This window comes from Marmota flaviventris, chromosome 17 (assembly GCF_047511675.1).
Source record: "Marmota flaviventris isolate mMarFla1 chromosome 17, mMarFla1.hap1, whole genome shotgun sequence".
Taxonomy (NCBI): Eukaryota; Metazoa; Chordata; class Mammalia; order Rodentia; family Sciuridae; genus Marmota; species Marmota flaviventris.
Genome location: NC_092514.1, coordinates 73,409,726 through 73,434,962, shown reverse-complemented (window position 1 = coordinate 73,434,962; position 25,237 = coordinate 73,409,726). Strand labels below are relative to the sequence as shown.

The following is a 25,237-nucleotide window of genomic DNA, read 5'->3' as shown; positions in this document are numbered from 1 at the left end:
TATGTGCTCAGTTCTTCTTTTAACTGATTTGAAAAGCAACTGCAGCAATGGCATGCACCTGTAATCCAAGTGACTGGGAGGACGACAGCCAGGAGGAGCTCAAGTTGAAGGTCAACCTCAGTATCTTACTGAGACTCCCTCTCAAAATACAAACTAAATAAGGTTGGGGATGTAGCTCAGTGGTAGGATACCACTGGGTTCAACCCCCAACACTGTAAAAATATGAAATAAAAAAAATAATAAACCAGGTGTGGTGGTGCATGCCTAAAATCCCAGCAGCTTGGGAAGCTGAGGCAGGAGAATTGTGAGTTCAAAGCCAGCTCCAGACACTTAGTGAGGCCCTGAGCAACTTAGCAAGACCCTGTCTCAAAATAAAAGGCTGGTTATATGGCTCAGTGGTTGAGCACCCTTGGGTTCAATTCCTGGTACAAAAAGAAGAAAGAAAGAAAAATAATAAAAGTCAATTGCAGCTGGGTGTGGTGGCACACACCTATAATTCCAGTGACTAGGAGGCTGAGGCAGGAGGACTGCAAGTTCAGGCCAGCCTGGACAATGTAGAAAGACCCCGGGTCAAAAAATAAAAAGGCTGGAGGCATAGCTCAGTTGTGGACCACCTCAGGTTTAATCCGCAGTACGAAAGAGAGAGGAAAAAAGAGGGAGGGAGGGGGAAAGGAAGGAAAACAGCACAAGTCAGCCCACCACACCACTGCTTCATAAACGGAGCAGTCTGAATGACCCAAAGTCAGAGGCCGTCAGACTGGCACAGAAAGAAGCCCCCGTGATATGCTCTTTTCAGATTCAGATACAAATAGGCTACAAGTAAAAGGATGAAACCCTACTGTGCATATGGCAACCACACCGGGCAAAACAGACTTTAAGATGAAATCTACTCCTGGAGATAAAGAGGGATATTTCGCATTGGCAAAAGTGTCATTCCACCAACAAGACATTACAGTCCCAACACTAATGGGTGACGTCCTGAGAAAGACTCACAAGGCAGGAATGTGAGGCGCTCGTGGAGTGGTCAGAAGCAAGGTGCAGTCACCTGTGTCAGTCCCACTGAGAAATCAAGCCGAGAGGCTCTGAAGGGAGAGTCTGACACAGGAGGGCCTGACAATATCCATCACAGAAGACCCACCAGCACCTGAAGTCTGTGATCTAACACAACTGCTCCTAAAGAAGATTCAGATCTTGACACACACGCAGACAAGAACAGTTTACAGACCAAGAAAAATGTGAAGCTGGTTATGTGACGGTATCCCCCTCCCCAAGCAAGGACACCAAGGACAGAGGCGCTTCCCTCAGACACCTCTGCACAGAGGACGTGCTCACAGCTCTGACATGGGCCTCCACCAAGGTCAGGAAGAGAAAAGCTACTGTGTCTACTGATCCCAGGTTATTATTATTATTTTTTAATATTTATTTTTTAGTTGTAGTTGTACACAATCTCTTTATTTATTTATTTATTTTTATGTGGTGCTGAGGACCGAACTCAGGGCCCCTCATGTACTAGGTGAGCACTTTGTCGCTGAGCTACAGCCCCAGCCCCGATCCCAGGTTATTCTTGTTCCCGTGGTCTGTCTAGGTCCACAGAGCCACTGAGAAGGGAGCCAGGTTCCTACACCATTTATTTAGACACTGCTGGCTCTGACTTTTTCCTGGGTTCTCACAGTTTGTATCGGTGCCTTTATTTGGAGGCTTACATAGGATTGCATCCTTTTTGAAATAATGTCTCATCTGATGCCCAGACACAATGATAAACATCGAACACATCTGCTTGTGATATCGTCTTTAAAAGTAGGCTCTTGCTGGGCTCTGTGGGGCACGCCTGTAATCCCAGCGGCTCAGGAGGTTGAGTACAGAATTTGAGAAGATCAGGAACATAAGAAGGGCACTGAGCACACAGCCCCTCAAGGTAGAAGACCAAAATATGCCACCCCACCCCTCAAAATATGCCTCTTTGGCCTCAGAATTATTTCCCACTGTTTATTTTGAGAAACAGCAGGCCCAGAAAAAGGTCTAAGAGCAGAGTTGAAGTTGTCCTTTTCAAGGGAAAATTACATTTATAAAGAAAAAGAATGGTGACAGGTGGAGGGAGCTCCAGCCACACTCTGCGGAGGTGACCGCTGCACCCACGCATTTCCTGCCTGCCTCCCCTCTGCCTGCCTCTCCCCTGCACCTACTTTCCATGTGAGTTGACAATCCAACACAAGCTGGAGTTGTCACAGGCCACCTGTGACAGAGTCCCCCTCCAAGAACTTAGAAAGGCAGAGGAAAAGAAATTTTCTTCCTCTATACCACCAGCTCCTCTGTGGGGCTTTCAACCTCCCAAAAGTTGAAATGCCTTTCACTTAATCCAGGATTCCTCTAAGCCATCCAATGTCGCTCAGAGCAGAGAGGATCCAATGGCTGACGCTTTTCAAGAAGTCCCACCCTGGAATGACTCCAAGGCACACTTGCTGGTGCAGGGCATCCCTCCAGAGGCCCTGGCCTTTCGGAGATTTACAACTCAAAATCGTGGGCGCCGTAGACACACACATACTCTCTGTCTGTAGGTGAAGATCGGAGGCCGTGAAGTGACGAGCGGTGGCCACTCAGGTGAAACAGCCGGCCCTGCTCAAGGTCCTCCAGGGAAAGTCCTACTCCTCTCCAGAGCCCTTCACACCCAACTCGGCTTGAAAAAGTTACAGAAGATGTGGATAAACCAGTTTTGCCCCAGTTTGCAGTGCCTTTTAGCAATTCTTACTCTAACCTGAGCTTCTGCACCCTCTCTTGACCATTCTCTCTTGGTCTGCCTCTCTCACGAGTGAAAGGAAATGACAATCGTCTTCTTGCTTCACTTTTCACTGCAAACGACCTTTTGACAACTCTTATCTGCATCGAAGTTCTCACACGCCCTGCTGGATGGTTTACAAAGAAGACCAAAGTTGAAAGTTTCAGTTTAAAAAGGAGAGAGACAAAAGTAGATTTATCAAACATAAGAATTATGATGCCTAGAGTCAGTTCCCCTAAAACGTGTCTTTTCCTGGACCTCACACGCCTGGCAGCATTGGGCTGGAACCTGAGAACCGGGAAGTGAACTGTGGATTATTCCACCCCACTGACCTGGGTTGTAATTTTCACTCAAGAGTAATATGTTGTTTTTCTTTCTTTCTTTTTTTTTTTTTTCTAAAATCAAGGCGGTGCTAATTTCTCAGAGGGCTGCTGGGCAGCGGTGGAGAATGCAATCTCTGGGTTGGGCAGATGGGGACCCGGAGCCAGCAGCGCACTGTGGTCTTGGGTGACCGCTGGCTGGCAGAGGCAGTTTCCTTAACTGTGAAATGGGGAGGACCATGGTCCCTCCCGTGGATACGCGAGTCGCCCTGGGGCCCGTGAAGCCTCACACGGTGGGTTCCATGCACGATGGGTTCCATGCACGATGGGTGCCTGGCGGAGTGCACAAGGTTTCAGAAGAGGAGGAGGAAGGTGCAAAGGCCACGTGACCGAGAGCCGGTGCCTCCCATAAACAAGGCGCTACTGCATGTGGTGATCTCCGGTGTCCTTGTGACAGCCCAGAGGCACAGGCCTCTGCTTTTCCCATTTAGGGATGAGGGGGGCAGATCAAGGAACTTGATAAAGTGTGCTTGCTTCTCATGGATGTAGTCCTCATGAAGCTCTGCATTCAGAAATTGGCTTCAGAGACAGAAAAGGAAGGTGAACTTGTTTGAACAAAAGGAGTTTCTCTTCCTTGCAGCCACGCCAGCCTATAAGCCTTCATAAAGCAGCGAAGGCGGTTCCTCTTCCCCTGGCAGAGACTGATAGCCTCCGCACTCACCACAGTGGCTCCCGGTGAAGACAGGGTGCACACTCCCTGACCAGAGGCCTGGGCGGGGAGCCCGTCCCTGTTCACATCCAGCCCCAGGATATGGAGAAATCTCCTATAGGGCCCCACTCACCAGCATGAGGTCCTGCCCACGGAGACTCAGTCGTCTGGGCCAAGTGTGGCCCTTGCTTGTGGCCGCGCTGATCTTCTTCCTCTTCACCCTGCCTTCCTTCATTAAGGAGCCCAGCACGAAGCCTTCCAGGTAAGAGTCGCACCCTTCCAGGTTCCTCCTGTCCCCCTGAGGGGGCCTGAAAACTGTAGCCCAGGGAGCCTTGGGACCTCTGAGCCACTTGTGAAGGTGTGAGATCAGAGATGTCAAGAACCACTGGTCAGGAAGACCCAAGGGAAATGGACCCTAGGAAGATGGAGGAGATAGTGGCAGTGGGAGAACCAAGGTCCAGGGACACCACCAGGCTCCTGTGGGGCAGAAATGGAGGCGGGAGCTGAGAACTCATGGAGCGGTCAGCAGAGAGCACAGGTGGACAATGGGTGAGCTCCCCTCTGGGACTGTGAGTAATGCCAGCAGCCTCAGCGTTGGCTCTCACAGGCCTAGAGCAAAAGACGCGTCCCAGATGTTCCATGTGTTTAAAACCATGCCACCCTGAGAAGTCTGTCAGTGAAACAGAGCTTCCACCGAGGGAGGTAGCTCTGATTCTGTGCCCCAAGTCAGTCCTCCAAAAAGACAGAGCCATTTTTCCTTAGAAAATAAACACACCTCTGGCAGTGAGGGGCCCTTTTCCTTCCAGACTCAAAAAAAATTATTTTTTCTTCTTTTGGTTTTGCATGTATGTTCTCATAGAGTTAAAAATAATACAGAGAAGAGAGGCAGGAAGTGAAGGTCACCCTGTGACACCCCACATCTGATCACTGTTAATACTTTGGTATTATGATTACAGCTTCCACCTCCACAGCATTACTGTGTGCCAGGCCCTATTCTAAATGCTTTATGTTCATTAACTAATTCTCGTTATTATGAGGATGCTGAGACACCGAGGGCTAAGCTGAGTCACCTAAATAACACTGCTCGAACGTCTCAGGGCCAGGATTTAAACCCAGGTATTCTGATCCTGTATCCCAAGTATGTCTCCTTTATGCTATGTAACACCTTCATCTATGTATCCCACCATACTTACTGTGCCGCAGGACAATGATTTTTTTCAGTACTGAGGACTAAACCCAGGTGCTCTACCGCTGAGCCACTTCCCCAGCCCTTTTGATTTTGAGACAGGATCTCGCTATGTTACCCAGGCTGGCTTCACACTTTCGATCCTTCTGCCTTGGCCTCCTGAGTAGCTGCATTACAGGCATTCAAGGCCTGGCTATAAGGCAATTTTAAAATCACGCTTATGGTAGACATTTTTCCATGTTATTGATTCATAGATTACTATTTATTATTATCATTGATTAATTAATTTATTTATTTTGTGGTGCTGGGATGGAACCCAGGACCTCAGGCATGCTGGGCAAGCGCTCTGCCTTGAGATAACACCCAGCCCCACTCCCTCTCCCTTCTTTTTCATAGCTGCATAGCATTTTGCAGAACTGATAGGGTTTCTTTAGCCAAGCCCTATTGATTAGCACAGGGGTATTGGACGTAGGGGTGGGCAACGGGATTGTCACTCATTTTTCACTTCCTTTTGTACATTTCCTTAGCATTTCTGTAGATGGATTTCTTGCAGTGGGATTGCCAAGACAATGATTATAGCCATAAGAAATGTTAATGGAGACGTCAAAGCATTTTCCCCAAAGGCAACACTAGGGGGCGAGAAGGTTAGCTCTCCGCCAGATATGGCCACCCTGGGGAGCTTCAGTGCTTTGGGGGTTTCCATTCTATAGTCAAAAGTGTGTTTCTTTTTTAAATTTTCATTTACCAGTTTATTGGGGAAGCTAAGGCTCTTTTTAAAGTTGTTAACCATTTGTACTTTTCTGTTTTCTTTTTTTGGTACCAGGGATTGAACCCAGAGGTTCTTTACCTCTGGGCCACAGTCCCGGCCACTGCCCCCGACGGCCCCCGCTTTTTTTTAAAAGTCAATTTAAAGACAGGGTCTTGCTAAGTTGCTGAGGCTGACTTTGAACTTGTGATCCTCCTGCCTCAGTCTCCCGAGTAGCAGAATCATTTGTATTTTTCCATGAATGCTTTGTTCATATCGTTTGCTCTTTTTTTTTTTTAAAGTAAATTGTTTCTTTTTCCTATTTGTAAGAGATTCCCATGTATTGGGCATATTAACTCTTTCTGACTTATATGTTACAATGCTTCAAATGTTTCCTTTGGCCCAATGTTTTATTCCGTGCTTGTGATATTGTATCTCATACAGAAGTAATATTTATGTAGATAAATCTTTTCCTTTATGGTCACTGGGCTTTTTGTGCAATTTTTAGGAAAACAAGTCCTACCCCAAAATCATATAAATTTTCTTTTTAATTTTCTACTAATATTCCTGCATTTTTTCTTTTATGTTGAATAAGTTAATCCTGCAGAATTGAACATGAACATGAACATTCTCCAGGACTCTTGATTTTTATCAGCAAAACCCAAATCCATCAAGCTTAAGTAGGATAGTGAGGGGACGAGATGCTAGAGCAGCACAGCTCTCCTGGGGAGCACTGCAAGGTGACACTGGCCTGCAGATGAACGGCTGCTGGTGACAGGGCTCCTGGCCACCTTCCCCAGGAGTTCAAGGGCAGAGGTTAGTGGCCAGGAGGTGTCTGGTCTAGAGGTTTCTGAAGGCCAAAGGCCACTGTGACTCAGGGCAGGGTGATGTGTGGGGAAGATGACGGAGCCACACTGCCCATCCCAGTCATTCCTGTGGCACATGTGCTACAGGGATCAGGGATCAGAGCCTTGAAACTGCCCGGTTACTTTCTGGAGCCAAGTAATGAGACCACTCACCCCAGGAAAAGTGTGGAAATGCTGACGGCTGCCAGGGCAGCAGGGGTCAGGCCCAGGAAGGCCCCTCCTGGAGAAAAGCCATGCTTACTGACAGTGAGACCGTGTCAGCAGGTCCCTGCCATCAAACAGAGGCTGACGGAGCCGGAGCCTCGGGGTGAGCAGAGACACCTCCCCAACGCACACCAGCAGGTGGGCACTCAAGTAATAATGCCAAGGCTCAGAAGAGCTGAGCCTTGACAGAGGGGGCAGCCCAGGCCTCCGCCCAGAGGTAGAGCATTTGCCCGGCACCTGCAAGGCCCTGGCTCCACCCCAGCCAACACCACAGAAGGAAAGAAAGGGGGGCAGAGTTCTCCTGCCTGGCCATGATCTTGCCGCCCCCTCCCTTGCTCCCTCATCTCCCCAAACTCCCCTCATCTCATCCCCGTCTCCCCATCCCTACCCGCAGCTGAGAGGGTTGTAGCTCTGGTTTGGCTGCGAGGGGGAACAGGAGAGGAGCTCTGAACCACGTAGGACACCTAGATCTCTCAAGGAGATCAGAGACATGAGAGAGAGCGAGGGCGAGAGACAGAGAGCGGGGGAGAGGAGACAGATTATATTGTAATTTTTCTTAGACCAAGTCTCGGGTTTTTAGGTTGGTTATTCTGTTTTAGTACTGTGAACCCAGGCCCTGCACATGCTAAGCAATGCTCTGTCACTGAGCTACACTCTCAGCCTCCTAAGACTGAATTTTCAGCCTCAAAAGTGACTATAACATTTTGGAGTCATTCCCGTTTCCATTAAGGAATGGGAAAAAGGGAAACATATTATGCTGCTCAATAAACTGTTTACATAATTAAGTTCCCAAATGGTTAACAGAAGAACCAAGTGCCATACGGAGTCCCTGGAAGAGACTCCCTAGAAATTCTCTGTTGAAGGATTCTCAGAGGATGTGGCACTTGAGACGAGCAGGGCTCAGATGAGGGACTGGGGAAAGGCGTGTGGGTGGGTGAGGAAATCCTAAAACGAGTCCTCTGGCCTTGACGAGCCATAGCAAACTGGCCCCAGAGCAGTGAAGGGCTGGCCCTGCAGCAGGGTGGGGACAGAGGCTTGCTGCACGGGGCATGCGGGCAGCGGTGGCCTCATGAGACTGGTATGTGAAGGCCGTTAGTCTGTCAGAGGTGAACTGGGTGGGTGGGAAGGTGGAGTGGGTGCCATCTTGGCCTGACCAGCAGTGGCAACCTAGGGTGGGATACAGAGAGAGTTCCCAAGCAAATGACCCTGACACAAAGTCCAACAGGGGGAGACTAACCACTGAATCTCAAAGTGAAGAGAATCTGGGAGCAGGAAGAAAGGGAACCTTGAGAGGCATGTCAAAGGAACAGGAAGCAGAGTGGAAGAGGCAAAACGTGACCACAAGCTTTGCACCTTAGAGACTGGCCATGGTCCACCCTCCTCAGTCTTGGTCCCACAGTGCTTCTGGGAAGAGGGTAACAGTAAAACCAGACATAATCCAGGCACAATGGCACACACCTGTGACCCCAGATACTCAGGAGGCTGGGGCAGGAGGATCACAGGTTCAAGGCCAACCTTGGCAACTTAGTGAGGTCCTCTCTAAAAATAAAACTTATTAAAAATGGCTGGGGATGTGGCTCAGTGGTAGAGTGCCCCTGGATCCAATTCCCAGAACCAAAAAAAAAAAAAAAAAACAGACATAAAAGGGAGTTTTAAAAAGCTTACCTTAATTTATGAGGGTCGAAATCAAGGTGGCGACAACCACTTTCATGACACATCATTAACATTTCAGAACTGGAGATGTTTCCAGAGCACCTCTACCCGGGAGCTGTCTGTGTACTCCTTGGTAGACAGCCAACATCAGGGTATTTATTCTTTCTGAAAGATATCAAATATGAGGCTCAAAAAGGTTAACACTGATTCCACCCAACCAGAAAATAGCAAAACAGATACTTGAACTTAGGGGACTTTGGCTCCAAATGCCATTCTTCCACTATTTCCCTTGTGTGTTGACTCTCAAGAGATGCAAAGTGTAAAGAAAACGAGAGACATACAAAGTAGGCAGCAGGCAGGACATGTGACAAGTGCCACGAAGCAGACAGGGAGGATGACTGTGTGACATTTCAGCCATCAGGGATGATGCAAACCAAGGGAACAGTGTGAGAGGTGGCCCAGAATGCTCAGGAGGGAGTCATCGGTGGCTGATCAACCAGCACCGGTGTGGCCCTTGCAGTGTGCCAGGCCTGGTCTCGGCGGCTGCTGCATATTAGGCTTCTTAGGTAGATACATCATCACCACCACTCCCTGTTACAGAGAAGATAACGTGCCCAGGACAGTCTGGTCACAAGTGCATCCCAGGCAAGCTGGCTGCCGTCCAGACTCTCAGCCCCAACACCAGGCTCTGCCCCTCAGCTCCTCAGGTTCAACAAACCCAGAGTTTTGTTCCGTCTCCCACCAGAGCACGCATTTCTTGTGGGCAGCCTCTTATTTGTCTCTATTTCCTCGGCATTTTGAGCATGTCCTGAACACAGCACAGGAGCATAGATAAATGCAAGAATAAACTCATGCCCTTCAATAGCAGGCCAAAGTATTTTCAGACGTTATTCTATGCTATAGAACTTTAAGAGCTCGGGATGACTTGCTCAAGTCTGTGCTCGATGCAGGTTACTCTGCCACTGGATGTCCTGGATGATGGGGGACAGTTACGGGGTCAGAGTTCAGGATACCCGAGCAGGGACGGTACAGACAGGAAGAGCGAGCCGAGAGTGCCAGATCTGCGGGACTAGGCCACAAGGAGGATGGAGGAAGGGGTGAAGAAGAGGGACTTAGAGCAGCTCTGTGACCTCAGACCAAGGTTACGGGCCTCCTCTCACATCTTCTTAGGACAAGGTCAAGTGCATCAAACTGTGAAGGTGTTGGTCCCAGGCTACGTTTTGCAGGCTGATGTGCAGATGTGATCTCAAGCCACCCTCTGCTGCCTGGTATAAATATGTTAGAGAGGATAATTGACAGTAAGCTTTAAAAACACATCTATGGAGTCTGCTTTCCATTTTATTTTGTTTTGGAATAAGAAACACAACCTTGGGGCTGGGGATATGGCTCAAGCGGTTGTGCGCTCGCCTGACATGCGTGCGGCCCAGGTTCCATCCTCAGCACCACATACAAAGATGTTGTGTCCGCCAAAAACTAAAAAATATTAAAATTCTCTCTCTCTCTCTTAAAAAAAAGAAAGAAAGAAAGAAACACAACCTTATTTTCTGTGACCTCCTGATTTCCAATTCTGGACCTCTCCAGGCTGCAGGAGAACTTAACCTCAGCGTTCTGCCCCCTCTGACCCATCCCAGGATGTTGCCAAGGGCTCCAGGACCTGAAGCGGTGCCAAGCATGGGAGGGCAGCAGACTCTTAGCCCCTGGTGGAGCTGCTGCCAAGCAGCACTGCGCCTGTCCCTGGGCTCCCCCAGGTCCACCTGTCTGTGGTCCCATCTCCCAAGGCTCTGCACACAACCATTTCCTTTCTGGGGAAGTGTCAGACCCCCAGATCACTGCCACAGGGGATAGTGGCCTCTGATCCCCTAAACACAGATCCCTCTCCTTCTCTCCCCCCTCCCCCAACCAGAGCAAGTCTTTCCAGGGAAGGGACAAGGCAGTGGGAAGTAGTAAGCCCTCCTCCCTCCTAACTTCTCCAAGACATTTTATGTATTTCACCAATTTTTAAATTTTTTAAAAAAATTTATTTGTATGTGGTGCTGAGGATGGAACCCAGGGCCTCACACAGGCTAGGTGAGCGCTCTACCGCTGAGCCACAACCCCGGGCCTTATTTCACCAAATTTTGAACATGAAACAGACTCTTAACTGCTAGGGGAGGTGAGCGGGTGCAGGGAGGAAAATAGTTAAATAACATTCCAGAACACTAGACAACTGCACAGGACAGGGACCTGGCAGCTCACGCCTGCGGGACTAACAGTGCGTTCTTGCAGAGGATGGGGTTATAGGAGATCGACACCCCTGTGTCTCAGTGAGCACACATTTCCTCCCTCACTTCTGAAGACTCAGGAGAAAAAAGGCTCAATTTAGGTGTCACTTCCCATTTCAGAGGCCTCCCAGACACAGCTGTCTTCCTGAGTCGACTCACCGCCCCCACACATGTGACTGAGGCTGTCATGCCTGTGACACCTGTTGCAGCTGTGGATATTCATGTCCATCTCCCTGGTAGGCTGAGTTTCTAAGATGGGTGACCCAGCTGTTGGTCCCTAACAGACATCCTATGCTGGGCATATGGCCAGTCATTTAAGAAAATATTTGCCAAATAAACATTGCCTGGGGCTTTCTAATTCTCATGGGATTTTCAATGTCTCATTTTGTTTTCAGTTTTTCTCCTCAATATTTTTTTGAACTTTTTTTTAATACCTTTATTTATTCATTCATTTTTTTTTTTTAATGTGGTGCTGAGGATCGAACCCAGGGCCTCGCATGTGCTAGACGAACACTCTACCGCTGAACCACAACCCCAGCCCCTCTCCTCAATATTTAATGTTCGTTTACAAGACGTGCACAGTTCTAAAGACCAATGCTACCATGCTGAGGCCTACCTCCCACAGGGCAGACCTCAGTGTCCTCCCCACCCCGGGACCCTGATCCCCAAGGCTACTACTCCACTATTCTGATGTTTCTTTTGGCACTGACCCCACGTTTCTGAATAACATGGCTGACCTGCTGTCCTCTGACCTCTCAACTTGAAGTGGTTAAGTGCTGTCAATGACATACTGTTTACCCCCAGCCTTGGGCTGATTATCCCTTTCAAGTGTCCTCTCTGGACATGGTGACCCAAAGGGAAGCTGATTGGGCATCTGTCACTGTGTCATTCCAGCACTGACAATTGTCCAAGTTTGACCAGCCTACCTTGGTACGGCATGGTAATAAAAGTCCAAATCATGCTGTTATCCTGTGTGCATATATGGATATGCATGGATCTGTGACAACAAATCACATCATTTTGCACGTCCATAAGGCACCATTAAAAAACGTGGAAAGAAAAAAAGAAAGGAAAATAAAGTGCCTTCTATACATTGGATCGTAAGTTTTATGAGACAGGTATTAAGAATCCCATTTAATACATAAAGAAATGGAGGCTCAAAGGGTTTGGTGACTTGCCCCCAGCACCTGGCCAGGCAGGATGTATCACGTTTTTGTGTTGGAAACTTCAAACAGCTCTCTTCGAGCCCTTTACAAAATATATGTCATTGCCGACCAGTTGTCCCATGCTGTGGACACTGGAACTCACTCCTCCTCCTCCTCACTCCTCCTTCTCCTTACTCCTCCCATCTAGTGGCATTTTGGTGTCCATCTCCTCTCTGGCCATGCTTCCTTCCACTACTGAGCACTATTCTGCTCTCTACTCTATGAAATCAGCTTCTGAAGCTTCCCGTGGTGAGAACATGTGTATCTTCTGTGCCTGGCTTATTTCACTTACCTAACACCCTCCAGTCCCACCCATGTTGCCACAAATGGCAGACCCCCATTTTTCGGCTGGCCAACCTCTCATTGTTACACACACCACCTTTGCTCACCCCCTCATCCACCAATGGAGAAAACTTGGCCGATTCCATGCCTTGACTCTTGTGAATACAGCTGCAGTGAACGTGGAGCGCAGGTCTCTGATCGCACAGATCTCAGTTCCTTGGGCTGGATTCTATGGTGTGGTACTTTTAGTTGGCTGAGGAGCCTTCAGACGGTTCTCTGTAAAGGGGAATCCGTCCACGCTGCTGGCGGTGATCTTTGGCCTTTTTTATTATAGCCATTCAAACTGGGCTGAGATCACCTCTGTTTTGTTTGCATTCCTCATCATCAGTGGCATTCAGCAATTTTTCACATATTTGGCCGTTTGTGTACCTTCTTTTGAGAAATGTCTGTTCAGATCATTTGCTATTTTCAAGTGATGATTCACGTTTTTTGCTGCCATTTGAGTACCTTGTCTTCTTCTGTGGATGTTAATCCCTTGTCAGATGGATAGTTTCCAGTATTTCCTCCCATTCTGTATGTCATCCTGCGCTCCACCGATGGTTTCCTTTGTGTGCAGAGCATATTTTAATTTTTTTTAGATGTTGATGAACCTTTTATTTTATTCATTTATCTATATGTGGTGCTGAGAGTCAAACGAAGCGCTTTGTTCATGCTAGGACTGGGACAGCTACGTGGACACAGGGGAGTCTTGGAACCCACAGGTCTGGCTAAGAGAGGGGGGCGGGAGCAGCCCCTGGAACAGGGCTGGACAGCAGGAGTCAGGCGACCCAGGAGCGGGTCTGCCTCCCTTTCAGGAGAAACAGCTGGAACTGGCATCACAGGGAAGGACAAAGAGGCAGAGCTGATGACCAGGACTGCCTAGAGAGCCCAGGACTCAAGGACGTGAGGGGACGCCCGTTTGTGTGACTGGCCACTCTTGACGACAGACATGGCAGACAGCTGACTGGGACCCCTCCCAGTCTCCGAACCACAGCTCGGGAGCCCAGGTACAAAACTACTGTGGAAATCACAAGTCTTTTGACCACTTTCCTATGCTCCAGAAGTAATCCACTCCTGCCGCCATTACAGGTGACCACTGACCGGGGTAGTATTCTCAAACTTCAGTTCAGACAGCCTCTGGCACAGCCTCGGATCCCGTCCTGCATTGTCTGTAGGCTGTAATCTAGGAAAACCTTGCTTGGTTACCAGGTTGCTTTATGACTTCAGGCATAAATGAACTTTGAACCTGTTGCCATTTCTTTGCCTCCAGCCTCCCAGTGGGGATGTTTTTACCAATAGAGAGGAGATTGCGGGGCTGGGGATGTGGCTCAAGCGGTAACGTGCTCGCCTGGCGTGCTTGCGGCCCAGGTTCTATCCTCAGCACCACATACAAACAAAGATGTTGTGTCCACCGAGAACTAAAAAATAAAAATTAAGAAATTCTCTCTCGGGCTGGGGATGTGGCTCAAGTGGTAGCGCGCTCGTCTGGCATGCGTGCGGCCCGGGTTCGATCCTCAGCACCACATACCAACAATGATGTTGTGTCTGCCGATAACTAAAAAAATAAATAAATATAAAAAATAAAAATAAAAAAAAAATAAAACATTAAAAAAAAAAAAAAGAAATTCTCTCTCTCTCTCCCACTCTCTCTTTAAAAATAAAAAAAAAAAGAGAGGAGATTGCAGTGAAACATTCTTCTATGTGCTACTTTTATCAAATAGAGCTGTGTGAGCCTCTTGATAATTAAATGCAATATTTTTTTTTCTTACCTCCCCGGTAGATCAGAATTATGATTTTTTTTTCTTAAGTGTGGTCCATAATTATTTCCCCTGTCCTTCCGGACTAGATGCCCTTAATAGAAAAGTGCTCTCCTGCCCCAGCCTTACCCATGGCTCAGGATCTGAACAAATGAAAACAGGATACTCAGCTTCTTCACACCACTTTAGCATTCAGTAAATCCACGTGTAACAATAAGGAAATGCTTGTATAAACACCTGTGAACCTAACAATCATAGGTGTGTTTAATTATTGAAAATTGAATCTTAAATCACATAATTATGTCACTCCCTGGATTACTGCTGCGACTTCCTGTACAATGTCAACGAGTTTTCAAGCAACCGGAGCGTTTGCAAACAGAACTGTCTTTTCTGGGCGTCACTAGGCCACTCCTGCCTCCAGACCGATTCTAGAGAGGGACGCTGTATGTCTTCAGGGGCCGTGTGACCACTGTGCAGAGGGCCGGCTGTCCGTGCTGCACAGTCTGCGGTGCCGAAGACCACCCGCCTCATCCTCTCCCCAGCTGCTGCCTATTGGTGCCCTTGGCCAGACAGCAACATCCAGGAAAATGTGCAGGCTGGGAAAACGTTATTCACCAGAGTTCCTCAAGCAGGGTGCTAAGAGTTTGGGAGAAAAAACTCTCCCCGAGACCTCTAGGGGAGGAGTAAGCTGCAGGGTTAGGGTGAATCCACCAAGGGGCCTCACTGGTTGCCAGAGCCGCCTGATGAACCAAGCCAACAGCTGGGGCTGGAGCTTGTGCTGAACTGGGTGAGTGTCAGCTCCATCCTGGCAGCTCTCGACCCTCCCCCTCCATCCACCGAGTGAGTCACCAAGGACACAGCCTGACCAGCTGGGTCTTCCGGGGTGTCCTGAGGGGTATTCTTTCATAACGGATACTTCGGGGGTGTCTGCCCAACCTATAACCCCCTCTTCCTCTTGAAGTGGTCATCCTCTTGTGCAGAGGGTGGACCCTAGGATGTCACATACTGTGTGACCCAGACCACTGGGTAGGAAATGGAACCCAAATCCTTCTACCAAGATTAAAAATCTGGGAGCAAAGAGTCAAGCCCCTAGGACGGGGGTTACCAGGTGGCTGCTACATTCATCCATGATGTGGGCTGGAGAGAGGAGACTCAGCGCTGACTCGCTGGACAGAGAGAGAAACCAACGCAGAGGGGGCAGAAGTGAGAACAGAGCCAGAGGGAGACTCGGGTTCCAGGCTTCCTGGGGGAGCAACCACTTATTGCTTTTTATTTAAAAAAAAAAAAAAAAAAAAAAAAAAAAAACCTTTGTTTATTTTCATGTGGTGATGAGGACAGAACCCAGGGCTTCGAATGTGCCAGGCGGGTGCTCTGAGCCACAACCCCCGCCCCCACTTATTGCTCTTGATTCCTTGAGACACTTACCTTGGAATAAGTTTCCCTTTTGCTTTTCTTTCTTTTTTTTTTTAATATAGTTTTTAGTTGTAAATGCAGCTTTTATTTATTTTTATGTGGTGCTGAGGATTGAACCCAGGACCTCACACGTGCCAGGCAAGTGCTCTACCACTAAGCCACAACTCCAGCCCCATTTTTGCTTTTCTTTTCCTTTCTTTCTTTCTTTCTTTTCTTTTCTTTTTTTCTTTTTTTTTTTTTTTTTTTTTTTTTTGTGCTGGGGATTGAACCCAGGGCCAGAAAATGAGAAATGAAAAAGAATCCGGACTGAAGCCTATTAGCCTTTCCATCAACCCTGCCCCAGGGCCTCTCCCTCCTGGTCTGAACTACCCAACATTTGAAAGACTCCTCTGGGCCACACAACAAAGGAAGAGGCACCTTCTACAGGGGCATATTCAAAGTGCAGGGGTGCCAAGGAGGCAGGACCCCTGGAGTGAGGACACCAGGCCTGCCTTTGATGGCACCCTGAAGGGATTTAGGCCCCAGTTCAGTTTCAAAGTCAAGGACCCAGAGTATCCCTCCAGGAAGACCAGACAAAGGCAAAGGCGAATCTTCCTGGCTGAGAAAGGCCGGCAGGGAGCCCAGGAGGGCTGGCTGGCCTGGAGGGAGGCCTTGGGAGGAAAGGTTTAGCTAAGGTAATCTGCTTGCCTCACCTGTTGTCTGGAACTAGCCCTGTATTTCTCCAAGAATAAGGATGCCTTTGTCTTCTGCCTCTGATAACAATTACTGGACATTTCATGGGTCCAAGGTCCATGCCTTATTTGGTCTGTGCTCCTGGTAACTACACAGCATTTTGCACAGAACAGACATTCGGTAAAAGCTTGCTGAGTGAGAGTTCTCTCGTGTCCTGTGTACATATTTCATATTCTATTATGCTTTTGTTTAAATCCACTTCCTTTTGGGTTCAGAAGGCCTTTCATAAGCCCTGATGTGGCATGATGTGGCACTGTGACAGCATGATGTGAGGGCTGCCAGGGTGACTTCTGCCTCCTCAGAGTTTGTAACAGAATAAAAAAGATGGCATTGAGAGATGGCATTTCCCTGAACACACAGGCACCTCAAAATGTGACAGAATCAACACCTGTTTGGCTTCAGCATCAACCTTATTGCAGGAAGTAGAGCTGGAGTCCATCGAGGTCCAGGGCACCCCCCTTGTTCCCGGCTCTCCTAGCACAGCTCCTAATTACAATTTGATACTTATTTGTGTGACTATCTGTCATTCCCCCTTTATATCTCAGGCTCCATGGGGAAGGTTGGGTTTAGCTGAGCTCATCGCTGAGGCCCCAGTAGCTTGTGCAGTGCTCAATAAATATCTGCTGAATCAAACAATGAATGCATAACTGTTGGACTGGGTGGGGGAGTTGAGGAACCGGAGACCAGGCAAGCAAACTCCTAGCTGTGCTTGCTGAACTGGGACCCACTACAAACCTGACCTTGAATCTCCTGAGGGGAAGAAGGGAGGGCACTTGTATCTGTTGGGCTGCATCCTCTGCCAGGTGCCTTTACATGCTGTCAGTTCATGCTCCCCAAAGCCTTTTCCCAGCAGCGCATTTTTACAGATAGGAAAACCAAGAGTCCAGGAAGTTCGGGAGAGTTCTCCTGTCTTATGAGCTAATAAACCCAGTGTTCACACCCTTGCTCGGGCCTGCGGGGCTGCAGGCTTCGTGCTCCTCCTTTCTTCCTCCAGGTAGCCTTGGTAAGTCTGTTAACAAAACGTAGCTCAGAAGAACACTTCCAGCAGGAGGAGGGAGCTTGGGACATATGTGACCAGGATTAGTGGGGAGGCCTGAAAGTCAGCCACAGAGCACAGCAGCAGGAACTGAGGACCTGGAAATCCTCCTGGGCTGTGGCCAGGATCCATAGGAGGAAGGTTCTTCCCAAGGCTCCCAGGAACCCTGGCAAACATCTGGGTCGTGCAGGGGCCCCTCAAGTCAGAGACTCAGGTTTCTCCCAGGACACCTGAACCAAGTTACATGTAAGTGGCTGACACCTCTCACAGTCTCACGTAGAAGTCAAAAAAGAGAAAGGAAACATGATTCCTGGAGCTAAACCCTTGCATGCCAGAAGTCAGACCAGGCATCCTGAATATGTCTTCCTTTTTTATTTTTTAAAATTATTTAATACATGTTTTTAGTTGTTGATGGACCTTTATTTTATTATTTTTTGGGATAAGGGTACCAGGGATTGAACTCAGGGGCACACAACCACTGAGCCCCAGCCCCAGCCCCATTTTGTACTTTATTTAGGGACAGGGTCTCACTTGCTTAATGCCTTGCTAAGTTGCTGAGGCTGGCTTTGAACTTTTTTTTTTTTAAAGAGAGAGAGAGGAGAGAGAGAGAGAGAGAAAAAAAAATTTTTAATATTTATTTTTCAGTTTTCGGTGAACACAACATCTTTATTTTATTTTTATGTAGTGCTGAGGATCGAACCCAGTGCCCCATGCATGCCAGGCGAGTGTGTTACTGCTTGAGCCACATCCCCAGCCCTGGCTTTGAACTCTTGATCCTCCTTCCTCAGCCTCCTGAGCCACTGGGATTATAGGCATGTGCGACTGCACCCAGCTTATTCATTTATTTATAAGCGGTGCTGAGGATTGAACCCAGTGCTTCACACGTGCTAGGCAAGTGCTCTACCACTGAGCCACAACGCTAGCCCCTACCACCAGAAACGGCCTTTGGAATGGAACTCAGATTGCACCGTCCTCCTTCAGGACCCTCTCTACCTCCCATCTGGAAGTCTTCGATAGCTCCTCCTGCACAAGTGGACAAATGGCAAATTCCAAATCCAGGATCCCACACACCACGCCAATGGCTCTCCATCCCTGCCCCCACTCTGCCCTGTAGCAGCCAACCAGCAGTTCCATGCTCCCTGGGGCAGCCTTCCCAAGGGCTCCATCAGCCCCCACACCCAGGCAGGTGTCTCCTACCTGGCTCTTACTAGGCTTTCTCTTGCTCACAGCTGGGACAGGCCTTCCACCTGCAATCGCCAACATCTAATGTGAGATGTGGCATGAAGAGTGGGCTTTTGACAAATACATATTGAGAAAATATTTTTTTTCCCTAATGATGCCAACAAGCAAAAGTTTGTTTTTAAGGGTTTGGCTCTCGGTAATATTTGAAGTTAGTCTGTAAGGCAAACCTTTCAAAGTTGGGCTGGGGTTCAGGTTGGGGATGGAGCAGAGCGCTTCCCCTGGCATGCATAAGACCCTGGGTTCCACCCCAGCATCTCAAAAAAAAGAAAGAAGACGTGAAGGCTGGCAGCTCTGGTCTGTACGTGATGTGCCTCTCCCACTTCCTTGTGAGTGATGTTATGTAACTTATTTACCTGTGCTTCATTTTTTAAAAAGGAAGTTAATCAAATGACACAAATATTAGGTGACAGAACCATTCCATTCTTGCAACTCATAGCCAGAATGGCAGTCTTCTCTGGGGCCCAGGTGTAGGTGCAGGAAGGGTGGTCCAGCCTGGGAGCACTTCCCATCTCGGCATCTGGCCAGCACCCCAAAGCTTGCTGTTGCCAAGGTCTCTCTCCTGACCACAGGTAAGTCTCCAGGTGCACTGCCAAAGTGCACAGTGTGATTTCTGCGGATGACCACACCGTCCCCTTCATCTCCTGTGGAGACTAGTTTGAAGTCGGCCTGAGGCACGATCGTTATCACTAGTCATGCTTCTGAACTATTTCTACTCTGCTAAAAGTTCTCTCTTCCACAGGTATCAGTATATACAGAGCCCTGAACAAAGGTTTCGGGATTTGATACAAAAGACCATCATGGGATGGAGGACGAGCACCCCTGCAAAGTCAGCGAAGGAGACCCGTGCCCCAGACACACACCCCCGGCCCATAGCCCGCAGCGCCACAGAAAGCAGGAGGACAGAGGCCCACCAGGCACCTGGCACAGCCTCACCTACAAGCCAGGAAGAAGAGACAGCCAAGGTGGACACACTGCCACCAAGAGGTCAGGACAAGGACCGGGCCTCTACCAGGACAGAGGCACTAGCTCTGCAAAGTGAGGACAAGAAGACAGCTGGAGGAAGAGAGGCCCAGAAGGGGAAGCTGACCTCGGCAAGGACAGTGAAGCCCCAGAGCAAAGTGGCAACTCGAGCCCAGAGGCTCAGTCCAGGAATCAGGGAGGAAAAGTTGACCACCACAGGAGCAGCACCAACGAGGACGAGACCAAGAGCCACCACGAGACCGAGACCGAGGCCGACGATGAGACTGAGAGCAACCACGAGACAGAGGGTGACGACGACACCGAGGGCGATGAGGAGACCGAGCGTGACCACAGGATCAAGGGCGAGGACGACAGCAGCTGTCCAGGCCAAGAAGAAGCCCACCCTGGCTGCCCCGCCTGCCCCTTCCCCAAGCCCCACCATGCCAAGAAGCCAGAGACTGAAGGCCGCCAACTTCAAGTCTGAGCCTCGGTGGGATTTTGAGGAAAAATACAGCCTGGACAGAGGGAGCCTGCAGACGGTGAGTCCCAGCCCCGGGCTCCCGCTCTGGAGCCCCTGCTGGGCAGCACCCACCGGCTTCGCCTTGCCCACCTCCTGCTCTCGACATACCCCTCCCTCCTATGACAGCCAACATGGGGGAGGAGGGACAGCAGGCCCCAGAGTCCTGCTCCCCCGGCACCAGAAGGTGTGAGTGAGGAAGGGCCCTCCCGGCAGGTCCTGAAGGCGGCTGGAGGGTCGTCAGGCAGGAGGTGAGACAGCACCAAGTCTCACCCTCTGCCTGGTCTTCCCAGCCAAGCTGCCTCTAAAGCCTTCACTCCCCTTCAGCCACCCCCACCGCTATCCTCCCACGCCCCGGGACAGGGGGCAGCATTCAGATGTGTCTGCTCTCACACGGAGTTGAACCCTGGCACCACAGCACACTGGACACAGGCCACACGATTCCTCTCCCACTCACGAAGGTGCCTCTGCCTTGAGGGCAGAGAATGCGCATTCCCTAGGTCCCCTCAGGACCCCAGTGGGCCCAGACAAGGGAGAGGAAGGTCAGCAGAGCCTGGGACTGGAAGAGGGGACAGAGGCAGTGCCTTCCCCACTGAGGCCCTCCCCAGCCTCTTCTTCCTGACCTCCGTGTCCTGCTGCACACAGACCTGCCCTGACTCTCTGAAGACCAGAGCCGCCAATTCATCGTGGCTCCAGAACCTCTTTCTGCCCAACCTCACTCTCTTCCTGGACTCCAGGCACTTCAACCAGAGCGAGTGGAACCGCCTGGAGCACTTTGCACCGCCCTTTGGCTTCATGGAGCTCAACTACTCCTGTAAGTCCTCACCCCGAGGGAGGCTGGGGCCAGCAGACCTGGGAGGACCGGGCTCTGAAGGCACCCCTCCTCGTTCCAGTGGTGCAGAAGGTGGTGCCAAGGTTCCCTCCGGTGCCCCAGCAGCAGCTGCTCCTGGCCGGCCTCCCCCCCGGGAGCACGCGGTGCGTCACTTGTGCCGTGGTGGGCAACGGGGGCATCCTGAACAACTCCCACGTGGGCCAGGAGATAGACAGCCATGACTATGTGTTCCGGTAAGGCGCCCCACCCCGCCTCCCCTGGCCAGCCCTCTCCTGCAGACATGGGCTGTTCCGAGGGACTTGACAGGGTGTCCCATGCCTCTGTCTGGACAAGGTGGAACCCGGGGCTCTCCAGTATATAGCCACTGCCTCCCCCACTTCTCCCTTTCCTGGGCCCCCGTCCTCCCACACCAACTGCATGCGTCTCCCTCTCTGCTCACAGTGCTTTCTCATTTTGTCTTTCTGTACAGATTGAGTGGAGCTGTCATTAAAGGCTATGAACAGGATGTGGGGACCCGCACATCCTTCTACGGCTTCACCGCCTTCTCCCTGACCCAGTCCCTTCTCATACTGGGCAGTCGGGGTTTCCGGCATGTGCCTGTAGGGGAGGTGAGCAGAGAGAAGGAACTGGCCTGGCCACAGACTCTGGATTGGGGACACGTGGGTGAGAGGGGAGATGAGCGTCGCGGGTCTGGACAGAGTCTGCGGTTGGTTCTGGTTCTGTTCACATGAAGGACAAGGGCAGAGAGGACATCCACACCAGGTCAGCAGAGAGCAAGAGGGCACTCTGGTGTGAAAACCAGGCTGCCCAGCCCATGGTCCTCAAGCAGCACCCCAGGATCTCGCTGTCCTTGCTCTCTAGGACATCCGCTATCTGCACTTCCTAGAGGGCACCCGGGACTACGAGTGGCTGGAAGCCCTGCTCCTGAACCAGACCCTGCAGAGAAAGAGCCTCTTCTGGTTCAGGTACCCACTTCCCTCCTCCTGCCCCTCACCACCCCCCCAGGCTGAACCATGAGGTGAATGGCTACAAAGCGGTGGGCAGGTGGGGACAGCCTTGGCTGCCACCTGGAGATGGGCACCAGCCATGCCCGTGACCCTGACTTGGCCCCCACTGAGCCAGTAACCGAGCCTGAACGATCATCCCTGACCACAGGCACAGGCCCCAGGAAGCTTTCCGGGAAGCCTTGCAATTGGACAGATACCTATTGCTGCATCCAGACTTTCTCCGGTACATGAAGAACAGGTGAGAGCAGAGACTCCGCGAAGGGGCTTCTCGTCCGTGCAGCCTCCTGACAGTTGGGGATCTGGGGTATTTCACAGGTTTCTGAGGTCGAAGACCCTGGATGGTTCCCACTGGAGAATATACCGCCCCACCACCGGTGCCCTCCTGCTGCTCACTGCCCTGCACCTCTGTGACAAGGTAAGGCTCCACTTCAGGAACAGGAGTAACTGGAGAATAGCTCTGGGCCAGTTCTAGGCCTGCTCAGCACAGGACAGGGGCCGGTCCGGGTGCACACCTCTGTCCAGGACGGACAGCGAGCACGACTGTATGTGTGCATCCAAAGCACCTGCACCCAGGCCCCCAGACAGAGAACCAGGATAACCCCGCCACAGAGTCAGCCCACGAGAAGAAGCCTGGGTGACAGCCACCACAGATCCTATTTCTCCTCCCACCTTTACCTAGGTGAGTGCCTATGGCTTCATCACCGAGGGCCACGAGCGTTTCTCTGATCACTACTATGACAAATCATGGAAACGAGTGGTCTTTTACATAAACCATGACTTCAAGTTAGAGAGAGCTGTCTGGAAGCGCCTACATGACGAAGGGATCATCTGGCTGTACCAGCGTCCCCAAACAGCAAAGAACTGACCAGAGCCTGGGCCCCAGCAGTCTCTTCACCCACTCCAGAACCCAGGGGGGGCGGGGGTCTTGTGACTCTCCTGCCATTTCCCCAGGGCTGGGACCAGGCTCTAAGCCCTTCAAGACTTCCAAGAACACCAGCACAGAGGAGAAAACTCCCTCAACACAACAAATGATGGGTGGAGGTTTTGGAATCTTTCACAAGGTTGCTGCAGGGTCCAAAGGAAATGCCTGAGGCCAAGGACTTTTTTAATTAAATGGAAGAGCAAGTGGTCAATACCACCCATTGCTGAAAAACACTCTTCACTGTCCAAGGACTGCTTGGCACAGACAAAGGAGCTGGAACTCACAGAGATGCATAGATCTGGTGTGAATTGCAGATCTTCTACTTAGCAACTGTAAAATGTTTGATTTAACAAGAGGTTGTCTAGAGGCCCTTTCCAGGGGTTATCTGATTATTGAAGGGTCTGTACTTTTCCTGTCTCTGAGCCACTTGACAACTCTGTGTTGTAGGAAACTGACAGTGACATAAATGATTCATCTCCATGGAGATGCAAGTAAATTTTGCACAGTGAAGGTGCACTTGTTACCTCGTGGATACTCACCAGATTGGTACCTACTGACAACTTCGTTTTCACATTTCTGAGTGCCCAAATGTGTATCTGATCCTTGGATTCACCTTTGAACCAGTTTTTACATCTTACTGGCTCCTTCCTTAATCAATGAGTAAATGAAATCTTTGACATGTTTATTTTCCATTTGTGTGAGAATTATGATCTCAACCTTTAAAAATTCACCCTTTAACATTTCCATCTAAAGTTCATTAGATTAAAACTTCATTCTAAAGCATTCGTTTTCCTTTCCCTTTATCCTCTGTCCTCCCACCAACCTGCTTTCTCACTCAGCCCCCAGGCTGAGAGCTGAACGCAGCCAGAGACATTTCAGTTCCCCAGATCCCTGGAGCCCTGGATCTGTACTCTGGAGCCCAAAGGAATTCTAAAGATCCCACAAAGACTAAGGCGCTGGTTAAAGGAGGAGGACTCGGTACCGGTACCGACGGGGCGGGATCTGCGGTGCTCTAACGGTGCAGTGCCGGTCCCGCGCGGCAGGCGGCGCCAGCGGGCGCCCTGGTGCCCGCGTTCCCTGCGGCGCGGGCCCCCGCTTCCCGGCTCCCACGCCGGTGGTAGGCGGTGCCGCGCCGGGGGCACACCGCCGCTGAGGCTTAGGGTGGCCTGAGCCGATCTGGGCAGGGCCGGGCCTGGGCAAGCGTTTGGGGAAATGGGGGAGAAGGACCCGTCGCGCTGCCGCAGCAGTGACCCCACGTTGACCCCTCGAGGGACAGCCTGAGCAGGTGGCAGGACCTGCGGCCAAGCACGGGGCCCGGCGGGGCCGCGAGGTGCCCGTGGCGAAGGCGCCCAGCGCAGCGCGGGCCTGGGACCGCCGGGTGCAGGCCTGGACGGGGATCACGCACCCGGGCACCGGTCTGGAGGGGACCCCGAGAGAGGTGGCCTGGGGGGAGCTCCGCCCGGGGTCGCCCTTCCCAGGGCCCTGCCTGGTGGGGGCGCCTGCAGGACCCCTGGCCTGGAGAGCAATAGGTGCTTTCCCCTCACACCGCTTGGGACCACCAAAGCTTGGGGCCAGGACACAGCTAGTCAATGCGGGAGTGCAATGAGTAGCCCAGAGCACCCCATCTCTTCCCCAGATTAACCTGTTTCATGTACGACCTATACACATAACATGAAGGTCATTTTATAGAATTTTTTAGTAAACTCGGCCACAAAGGAAGGGCTGAGCCTCACCTGGCCCTGTGACTCTGGGCCCGGCCTGAGCTACAGGAGCATCCTGGACTCTCCAGAGCTTGGGGTAGAGCTCTAGCCCAGCGCGCAAGGCCCCCAAAAGGAGAGAAATCAATTCAAATAGAACAGCAACACTCTTTTTATGTGAGATGATAGAGTAGAATGTGACAGAATATACTCTGTATTACACATGTGGTAATGTAACAGGACATAAGATTAACCTACAGAAATCAACAGCCTTCAATGACATAACAACCAGGTAGGGGATATAAGGTGCAACAAGCCCATTTCCAATAGCAACAAAGAAGAAGATAATACTTAGTCATAAATTTGGTAGGAAATGTTCAAAATCTGTATGAAGAAAACATCAAAATTCTCCTGAAAGACACAAAAGCAGATTTGAACAGTCATCTTTGGTTCTTGGAAAAGATGACTCAATATGATAAATCTGTCAGTTGTCTCCATGTTAATTTATGAATTGAATGCAATTTCAACAAAAATGTCAAAATATTTTTTTTTCCTAGAGCCTAAACTGGCACTAAAATTCACACAGAATAAATACACGTAAGAATAGTTAGGAATACCTGAAAAAGAGAAGCTAACCAGGAGGTCTGACTCTACCAACTATTAAGACATACCCTAAAACCTTTACTGTTAAAACACTGTGAGACCTAGATGGGGAAAGTAGGTCACCAGAAGTGGGCCCTGGGAGGGTTCATCTCGCCCCCTGGCCCCTTCCTCACTCTCTACTTTGGGCCTTGGGCTGAGCAGCTGTCCTCTACCATCCCCTTCTGCCATGATATTTCTGTCTTGGAGCCAGATGACCATAGACTGAAACTTCTGAAA

General features: G+C 50.3%; 1 protein-coding gene and 1 long non-coding RNA gene across 5 annotated transcripts; one reads left to right on the top strand and one right to left on the bottom strand.

The window, feature by feature from the left end:
• Nucleotides 1-1,972: 1,972 nt before the first annotated feature.
• LOC139702538 (uncharacterized) lies at nucleotides 1,973-4,007 on the bottom strand. Its single transcript, XR_011705159.1, has 2 exons — nucleotides 3,936-4,007; nucleotides 1,973-3,672 (listed from the first exon to the last, which is right to left on the bottom strand). It is a non-coding gene; the product is annotated as an uncharacterized lncRNA (long non-coding RNA).
• Nucleotides 3,598-23,444, top strand: St6galnac1 (ST6 N-acetylgalactosaminide alpha-2,6-sialyltransferase 1). Of its 4 annotated transcripts, none has more exons than XM_027955686.3 (9): nucleotides 3,598-4,064; nucleotides 19,163-19,922; nucleotides 20,546-20,714; nucleotides 20,794-20,965; nucleotides 21,202-21,340; nucleotides 21,594-21,697; nucleotides 21,888-21,977; nucleotides 22,055-22,154; nucleotides 22,419-23,444. In XM_027955686.3, exons 1-9 carry the CDS (start codon nucleotides 3,940-3,942, stop codon nucleotides 22,602-22,604), a joined length of 1,845 nt encoding a protein of 614 aa, XP_027811487.2. In that variant the 5' UTR covers nucleotides 3,598-3,939; the 3' UTR covers nucleotides 22,605-23,444. The 4 variants fall into 4 exon arrangements, with proteins under 4 accessions (XP_027811487.2, XP_071460073.1, XP_027811488.2 ...); XM_071603972.1 differs by lacking the exon at nucleotides 3,598-4,064 and adding an exon at nucleotides 13,177-13,250; XM_027955687.2 differs by lacking the exon at nucleotides 3,598-4,064 and adding an exon at nucleotides 17,173-17,427.
• Nucleotides 23,445-25,237: the final 1,793 nt, after the last annotated feature.